The 9670-nt window shown below is 47.0% G+C and overlaps 1 protein-coding gene across 1 annotated transcript; it reads left to right on the top strand.

Moving 5' to 3' along the window:
- Positions 1 to 758: 758 nt before the first annotated feature.
- CLDN3 (claudin 3) lies at positions 759 to 2032 on the top strand. The gene has a single exon (XM_090279117.1). It carries the CDS (start codon positions 1012 to 1014, stop codon positions 1672 to 1674), a length of 663 nt encoding a protein of 220 aa, XP_090135243.1. The 5' UTR covers positions 759 to 1011; the 3' UTR covers positions 1675 to 2032.
- The last annotated feature ends 7638 nt before the right edge of the window (positions 2033 to 9670 follow it).

Raw genomic sequence — 9670 nt, 5'->3', positions numbered from 1 at the left:
TGACTCGGAACCCAGAGGGAGGGAATACAGGGCTCTGTGAGGAGAGGGGACTTAATAAGGAGGAGGGGACGGACTTCTGGGAGCGGGGAGCAGCTCAGCTAAAGAGAGCCAGAGTTATTGCAAGGGGTAAGAGCTGAGAAAGCTCTAGCGGGCCGGGGAGGCGGGGGGTGGGCGGCGATTTTAGCTCAGCACTGGCTCAGGAGAGTCTTCTGGGTGCCTGGGCTTGCTGTCCCTGGCTACAGAGTCCAGATCTCCAGGGCTGGCAGCCCCACGGGCCTGCGTCAGGCTGGGATCCGGCGTGGCAAGGGCTGCCTCAGAAGCTGGAGGAACCGAGGAGCAGGTACGCAGCTCGCTCCAGAGAACAGCCACAGCTACATCCACGCGGCCCCTTCCAGTTCCCGGGGATCCCGCGCTGCTGACAGCGCCCCCTTCACCACGCCGTCCGTGCCAAAGGCGTCGAAAATGCGGGAGCTCGGGCCAAACAGATTGTGATTTGCACCCCATCCCTGACCGGCCCCGGGGAATTAGTTTCCGAGCAGTGGAGGACTAGGAGAGAAAGAGAGGCAGGGGCTCAGGCCCAGGCCCCGCCCCCTGTCGGCACACCGCCCCCAACCCCTGGGCGGTACGCCACTCTCGGCCCAGTCCAGGTGGGAAGAGGGGCCACGTCACTGTCCCCAGGTCCGGGAGAACGCGGCTCCGCCCCTCCGGCCCCTCCCGCCCCCGCCGGAGCGCTGGGCAAGGATCTAAAACCAATCCGCTCCAACTTCGGGCCAGCTCAGTCGCCGCCGCCATCCGCCCACGAAGCCACAGGCAGGTGCAGCTGCAGCCGCAGCGCGAGCCGGCAGAGCGGAGCCGTTAGCGAGCGCGCGTTCGTCAGTCGGTCCGTCGGTCCGTCGGTCTGGGCGTCAGTCAGTGGGCGCGCCGCAGTTCCTGCCCAGGCCCAGCGGACGCGGCCCCTCGTCGTCCCCGTACCCGGAGACGCCCGGCAGAGCCGGCTTTGGAGCGGCAGCCATGTCCATGGGCCTGGAGATCGCGGGCACCGCGCTGGCCGTGCTGGGCTGGCTAGGCACCATCGTGTGCTGCGCGCTGCCCATGTGGCGCGTGACGGCGTTCATCGGCAGCAGCATCATCACAGCACAGATCACCTGGGAGGGCCTGTGGATGAACTGCGTGGTGCAGAGCACCGGCCAGATGCAGTGCAAGGTGTACGACTCGCTGCTGGCGCTGCCGCAGGACCTGCAGGCGGCCCGCGCCCTCATCGTAGTCGCCATCCTACTGGCTGCCTTTGGGCTCCTCGTGGCGCTCGTGGGCGCCCAGTGCACCAACTGCGTGCAGGACGACACTGCCAAGGCAAAAATCACCATCGTGGCGGGCGTGCTTTTCCTGTTGGCCGCCCTGCTCACCCTCGTGCCGGTGTCCTGGTCGGCCAACACCATCGTCCAGGACTTCTACAACCCCCTGGTGCCGGATTCGCAGAAGCGCGAGATAGGCTCTGGGCTGTATGTGGGCTGGGCGGCCGCGGCGCTGCAGCTGCTGGGGGGTGCGCTGCTCTGTTGCTCGTGCCCGCCGCAGGAGAAGAAATATGTACCCGCCAAAATTCTCTATTCGGCGCCGCGCTCCGCCGGGCCAGGAGCAGGTACCGGTACAGCCTACGACCGCAAGGACTACGTCTGAGGGGCAGCCGCGTTCCACCAGCCCACGCGCTGGAGCGCCCACCGGTCCAGAGGGCCGCCTTGCATCGGAGACCAGCCCAGCCCCGATGTCAGACACCCTCTCACTGGACTGAGAAGGGCCAGCCCGTCGCGCCCTTCCCCACCTGCCACCCCTCCGCGAGCAGGGAGTGGGACTGCGGAGCCTGGTGACCAGCCCGCACAGACAATGAAACTTCCTTCTCTGGAATGCGGCGTAGGGTGGCCACGGCTGCTTGCCCGCCCCCTCTCGCCGAGGCCCCAAAGCCCTTGCTGGGCAGGCACCGGCAGCCTTAAAATGGGCCACTTGATATTCTTCAATAAAAGCTTTTCGTTTTGCAGTTGCCGGTGCGCCTCCTTGTCCTGAGTGCTGCATGCAGACAGGTCTCCACCCCCGTGCAAGGGTTGGTTTTGGCTGGATTCTGCTAGGGATGAAACTTAGGAACAGAGGTTCAATAACCAAGAAAGTGAGGTTGTAAACTGAACTGGGTGCAGGCTAGGTGGTCATTTGGCCTAGTCACTGGGGATTCAGACGATTAAAGCCCAATCTGCAGAGGCAGGTGTGGGCACTTCCAGCATGTCGGGACTGGGAGAGCCATGGGGGTGGGGAGAGGGTGTCAGGGACCCTCTTCACGATGTGACTTTTGGGTTTGTGCTTGGAGCATCAGTTTTCCACTGCGTGGCTGCACACCAGAATCTCCCCTGTGCTGCATAAAAGAGCACATTCAATCCTATGATTTCATATTTGGAAAAGGAGAACAAAAAGACCTATTGTGGTTTTTTTGTTTTTTATTTTTACCAAAAGAGATGTTGGGCAGAATATTCTCACCTAGGGGGAGAGAGGATGGGGGGGGCCTTGTTTTCTTCCTGGGCTCCTCCAGGGAGGGAAAGAGGACAGACTCAGAACCCTTTGGTGACAATGTGATTCTGGGGAGAAAAAAGATTTGGAAGCACTGGCATCTCAGAGAAGGTGCAGGAGGTTCAGGCAGTGGTAAAGGGGGTCAGTCTGTGCCCAGGGCCAGGAAAGAGAAATTCCACATGGCTGGATAGATAACAAGGAGAGAGAGAGGAAATGGTGATGAGGCCCAGTGTCTCAGAAAAGCCACAAGTATGGAGAATCTCCTGGGCAGAACTACTCTGGTGTTATGGGAGTCATGAAAGGGACGCACCTTGTCAGAGTTTTACTTTAAAATAATCTCTCCAGCAGCCCCTGCAGAGCTAGGATTAAAGGAGGCCAATGAAGGTGGGAGACCATCTAAGAGGCTATGTAGCCATCCCAGTATGAGATGGTGTGGGCCAGAAATAAAGCAGGGACAGCAGGGCTGGGAGCAGGGCCTAATGGGGCTGTTACGGGAGCAAGAAGAGCAGGGCTTGAGAACCATTTGGATATGCATGGTGGGGAAGAATCCCAATTTTCAGCTTTAGGTAATTAATTGGATGGTGGTGCTGTTTACCAAAACAGAAAACCAGATTGCTGGGGGGAAATGATGGGTTCAGTTTTGAGGGTACAGAGTTTAGCAAGCCTGTAGGACCTCCAGGCAGAGACGTCCAGGAAGTGACGGGGCTTATTTATATTTAGACCTCTGGAACTCAGGAGTGGTAAACTTGGCTGTTGTTATCACACAAAATAAAGGGAACCGAAACCAGGGTGGGGATGAGGTCAGTCTAGAAACCAAAGGGAGAAAGAGTTTCTAGAAGGCGGGCATTGGCATTGGTGTCTGAGGCAGACAAGATGAGACCTGAGAAGTAGCGATGACATTAAAAGCAGCGAGGTGGTCACTGGTGGCCTTAGCAAGAGGCGGGGGTGGGGGGGGGCAGAAAAGTGAATGGGACAAGAGAAGCAAGAACAGAACACAGAGACTGCATCCAAGAAGTTGGCTTATAAAAGGGATCAAGGCCAAGTCAGCAACTTGAGGGGGAGTGATAGTCGCAGGACAGGTATTTAAGACTGGGGAAACTTGAAATCGCTTCAAAGTTATTGTATCTCAAACTTCTTTGCCTGAAGCAAAGAAAACTAAAGCAAAGGTTCCCAATGGCAGTCAGATTTTTTCAGTAGAATACTCCACTTAGCTTCAAAAATTCTCTGTATGAAACACTGACATATTGTCACCCTGTATGACCCAAGGAACAGCAAGCAGGTTGCTCTAAATAGTAAGAGTAACCTAGGTCATCCTCTGTGAGATCCAGGGAAAGGACTTGGTGGGGTTGTCATTACTCTTTCCCACCAGTTCCTCCTTGGGAACCAATCTTCTAGCCTGGGGGGAAGGAAAGAGGAAGAGTGACTAGCTAGATATAAAAGTGAGGGGGACGATTGATGGAGATGGGTCCTAGAGAGAGCTGGAGAGGGGGTGTGGGCTCAGCAAAGCCAGGAGGGCTCAGTGTGGGGCCTCAGTGGGGGAAGGTGACACAGTGGGGGGTCAGTGAGGGGAAGGGTCAGGGGAGGAGGAGGCTTAGCAACAATTGAAGGGGAGAGAACTGAGAGGAGAAATGTTTTCCCGGCCTGTCTGGAATGGGATTTAGGGGGTGGGCAGAGAGCCAAGGAGTTGCTTCTGATTTCACCCCCATAGTCTTGGCCTAGGAGCAAGGGTGGGCCAAGTCAGAACTGAGAGGTACCATGTGGCTTCTTTGTCCCAGAGTGCCCTACAGGCAGAAGTTTACTCATTTACCACTAGCTTCAGGAGAGCAGCCTGGACACAACACTGCCTGTGGCAGAGCTGCAGAGGCCTGGAGCCAGCTGGCCTACCCCCTGTACCCTCAAGCCACAGGGATGTGGCAGAGAAGGGAGGCAGAGCCGAGGCTCGACCCTCAACCCTCGACCCTTGACCCTGGGGTGCAGTGGGAAGGGCTCCAGGGCCTCACACTCTCCCCTGGTTCCCTGGTCTCTCCTCAAGTCTGGGTTTCCATGGGCCTCCTGAAAGGTAGTGAGTATTCTACTCTATTGTATATGCCCCCAACAGGCACACACATCCTTGCCTGGCTTCAGGGTCTGTCCTGACTCATCCCTCTGGAGTTTAGGGTCTATAAAGAGTTGGTGGAATTTTCAGCACAAGCTGAGGAGGGTCCCACATGAAGGGTCCCAGGAAATCTTCAGATGGCTAGAGAAGAGAAAGGCATTTGGTGTCAAGGAACACCCTGGACTGGGAGTTAGCTGCTTTCTAGATCTATTCCTTTTCCTGTGTGACTCTGAGCAATTCCCTTCCCCTTCTGCTTCTCAGTTTTTCCATCATTTCAATAAGGGGTTTGAACCAGATGATTCATGAAGGCCTCTCTAACTTTCTTTCTATTCCCATTTCTATCCATCACCCCCCCCCCCCAGAAGAAAATTAGTCAGAACCAAACAGAGCAGGAGAGCAGGGCAGTTCACGCCTCTGAACCTGTTTTCTCATCTATAAAATGGGTATGATAATAGCACTGGGCTGTGCTGAGGATTAGCTGAGTCATCTTCTGTGTTCCCATGTAGCTTATTCTCACCCTATCACAGCACGTGTTACACTATGTTGTTTAGTTTTGTTTCTTGTCAGATTTCCCTACCAGAAGGTCATCTTCCAAGGTCAGGGGCACTGTCCTGAGTTTCTCTCTATCTGCAGAACTCAGTGCAGGCCAGCTTGTAGAATGAAGACACACCTATGTGCATGAAAAGCACCTGGCACAATGCGAGGCATACAGTAAGACTTTAATTAAGGTGAGTAAGTATTGGTAATATTTTGGTGTACTCAGCCAGGAAGATACCTGGAAACAGGAGAGAGATGGCTGGGTTGTGACAAAGTTCTAGGATTTCTTTATAATCCACAGCCCTGAAGCCCATTGCCAGGCCCTGGGGCTCTGTCCCACCTCTCTTTCCACTGTGGTGCCGCAGGCCTCCTTGGTCCTGCCACACCTGTTCTAGCTCTTCCTCCTGCTGAGACCAAAAGCCAAGTGCTTTATCAAACAAACAGCATTTATTATGGCTCCCTCAAGGTCTGCTGCAGGCAGGGAGGAACAGACAGTACCTTCCTCCTCCCTCCCTTACCAGGGCTCCATTAAAGGTCATCCGTGCCAAGACATGTATGCTGTGCAGAGCAGGCAAAGAGGAGAGCGAGGGCACTGGCTCTGGTGCTCACTGAGGGACCTTGAGCAAGTCACTGGTCCCTCTTTCTCATTTGTAAGAGAGGTGACACTGTCCCTGTGATCCCCATAAGAATCCTGTAATGTAGGCATTACACAGTGAGGCTAATGATGAAACATTCATCTGGAAGGGAGGAACCTGGAGCCATGGAAACATTTCTGTCCAGTAACTGTCACCTCCCTGGGGCCCTTGGGTGTTCCCCTATATCTCTGGCTGTGGTAGATGCAGCTTTTCTTATTGCTTAAGCCATTTGGGGTTTCCAGTCCAAGGCGTCCCAACCAGTACAACTTGGCTGCCATAAAAAAAGAATCAAGTACATCTCTTGTGAAGTAGTCTTGCAGAAAAAGCAAAATAATAAATCAAACTTGAATCTGATCAATTTTCTAGATCAGGTTTCAATTCACAGACCATGCAAAGGAAAGAGGAATGCATTAACAGAAAATACAATCAGCAATCCAGATGTGGAGAACTCTATAGGAGAAATAAATGGGTTCTTTAACCAAAATAATTCCAAAGGAAAAAAAAATGAAGTGTAGGGAAACCTATAGATCAAAAGAGACTTAAAATACATATCAACAAATCACAGTTGTGGACCTTAATTGGTTCCTGATTTAAATTGTTAAAAAGCTTACAGCACTTATGAGACAATTAGAAATTTGAACACTGAGTAGATAATTGATAACAGAGCTACTTTAAAATGGAACCAGAGCTGCCATGCCAGAGGAACTGCCTTGCACATCTTATAGTTCAAACCTTGAAATGTTAAAATGGGGCAAAATCACCTTAGGACTGGGCCTAAGCAAACATACACCTCAAAAAACAAACAAACAAACAAAAAACTGCTTGCAAAGATAAGAAGAAAGCAGTTATTATGACTACTGGACAGATGATTACCGAACTAAAAATTAAAAACATTATTTAGAATTAACATCACTATATTATGTTATCTTCCTTCTATTGATGGAATTGTCCCCCTTCCTTTTCTCATAAATACCCCTTGCCTTTGTCCCCTAGTCAGAACATTATTTGGGTTTCAGCCAAAATTTATGATTCCTGAATGGTTATTTTCATTGATCTCTAATAAACGCTTGTTTGTCTCTCAGTTTGAAAAAGACTTTTCATTTTTAAGTTATCACAAGGAATTACTGCTTTTCCAAGTGTGTAAATGATATGGTGGTTTGTGTTTAAAAAAACAAAATGGTCCTTACCTTTAAAAGAAACATACTAAAATATTTACAGATGAACTATTTATAGATATGATGTCTGAAACTTCAAAATAATGTGCAAGTGGAAGAAAAGATACATGGGGTATAGGTGAAAAAAGATTGGTCTTGAGAAGTCCTCATATATCAATAGTCACCCTAAATGTAAATGGACTTAACTCACCACTTAAAAGGCACAGAGTAGCAAGATAGATTTAATAATAAGACCCAACCATCTGCTTCCTTCAGGAAACCTATATCAGCTACCATGACAAACATAGGTTCAAAGTGAAGAGGTGGAAGATAATACTCCAAGCGAATGGCATCCGGAGAAAAGTGAATGAAGCCATACTTACATCAGACAAAACAGATTTGAAGATAAAAAAAAGTAGCAAGAGACAATGATGGACATTATACAATGACAATACCTCAAAAAGACATAACACAATATGTATGCACCCAACCTGGAAACAATAAAATATATAAAGCAATTACTAACAGAACTAAAAGGAGAAACTGGTAAGAATACAACAATAGCCCTGACTGGTGCTGCTCAATGTGTTGAGTGTTGTCCTGCAAACTGAAAGGTCACTGGTTCAGTTCCCAGTCAGGGCATGTGCCTGGGTTGTGGGCCAGGTTCCCGCTGGAGGTGTGCAAGAGGCATCCTATTTGATGGTCCTCTCCCTCTCTTTTTCTTTCAATTCCCCTCTCTCTAAAAGTAAATAAGTAAAATCTTAAAAAAAAATACAATTATAGTAGGGGAACTACATATCCCACTAACAGAAATAGCTAGATCATCCACCTAGAGAATAAATGAAAAAAGTATCAGCCTTAAATGATGCATTAGACCAAATGAGAATAATCAATATTTACTAAGCTTTTCATCCCAGAACATCAAAAAATGCATTCTTCTCTAATGTACATGGAACATTCTCAAGGATAGGGCAAAAAACTGGTATCAAAAAATTTTAAGAAAATTGAAATCATATTCTCTGAACACAACTGTTTAAAGCTGGAAATCAACTGCAAAAAGAAAGCTGGAAAAACCACAACTATGTAAAGATTAAATAACATGCTACTGAACAACCACTTGGTCAAAGAAAAAATAAAAGAAGAGATCAAAAGATACAGAGACCAATATGACATATTAAATTTTTTGATATGCAGCAAAAGCAGTACTACAAGGGAAGTTTAGAGCATTGCAGGCCTATCTCAAGAAACAAGACAAGTCTCAAGTAAACAATCTAACATTTACCTTAAAGAATAAGAGAAAGAAGTCAGCAGAAGGAAGGAAATAATAAAAATTAGAACAAAATTAAATAAAATAAAGAACAAAAAGGCAATAGAAAAATTAATGCAACAAAGATCTGGTTCTTTGAAAAGATAAATAAAATTGACAAACCTGGATAGACTCATAAGGAAAAAAGAAGAAAGACTCAAACAAAATCAGAAATGAAAGTGGAGAAGTTACAACGGACACCATGGAAATACAAAGAATAATAAAAGAATAGTAGGAAAGCCCATATGCCATCAAATTCAATAACCTAGAAGAAAGGGACAACATCTTAAAAACACATAACCTTCCTAGACTAAATCATGAAGAATGATCAACAATAAGGAAATTAAAACAGCTATTAAAAATCTCCCAAAAAACAAAAGTACAGGACCAGACAGATGGCTGCAATAGTAAATTCTATCAACATTCAAAGAAGATTTAATACGTATCCTTCTCAAACTTGTCCAAAAAATTGAAGAAAAGACAGTACTTCCTAACTCACTTTATGAAACCAACATTACACTGATACCAAAACCAGGCAAGGACAATACAAAAAAATAAAATTACAGGCCAATATGTGATGAATATAGATGCAAAAATTCTAAACAATACATTAAATTGAATACAACAATACATTGAAAAGATAATACATCACAATCAAATGGATTCATTCCAGGGACAAAAGGATGGTTTAACATACACAAATCAATCAATGCGATATACCATATTAACAAAATAAAGAATAAAAAGGACATGATCATATCAATAGATGCAGAAAAAGCATTTGACAAGATACAACATCCATTTATGATTAAAACATTCAATAAAATGAGTAGAGAAGGAAAGTACCCAACATAATAAAGGCCATATATACTCTAAGCTAATATACTCAGTGGTGAAAAACTGAAAGGTTTCCTCTAAGATCAGGAACAAGACAAGGATGCCCACTTGCACCACTGCTATTCAGCACAGTACTAGAAGTCTGAGCCAGGGCAATCAGGCAAGAGAAAGAAATAAAAGGCATCCAAAGTGGGAATGAAGAAGCAAAATTGTCACTTTTTACAGATGACAGGATTCTATATATAGAAAAACCTAGACTCCACTGAAAAAAACTATTAGAAACAAACAAATTCAGTAAAGTTGCAGGATACAAAAATCAATGTATCAAAATCCATGTATTAATAATGAAATATCAGAAGAAGAAATAAAGAAAACAATTATATTTACAATTGCCACAAAAAAGTTAAAATACCTAGGAAGAAACTTAACAAGGGAGTGAAGGACCTATACACTGAAAACTATAAAACATTACTGAAAAAAATTGAAAAGACACAAAAAGAACATATTCTATGTTCATAGATTGGAAGAATTAACATAGTTTAAATGGCCATATTACCTA

Source organism: Furipterus horrens, unplaced genomic scaffold (assembly GCF_987537825.1).
Source record: "Furipterus horrens unplaced genomic scaffold, mFurHor1.1.pri manual_scaffold_5, whole genome shotgun sequence".
Lineage (NCBI taxonomy): Eukaryota > Metazoa > Chordata > Mammalia > Chiroptera > Furipteridae > Furipterus > Furipterus horrens.
This window is presented reverse-complemented; position numbering and strand designations above follow the sequence as displayed.

Bases quoted from the DNA above. Each gene is read 5' to 3' on its own strand.
- CLDN3 (XM_090279117.1), top strand. From the start codon at position 1,012: ATGTCCATGGGCCTGGAGATCGCGGGCACCGCGCTGGCCGTGCTGGGC.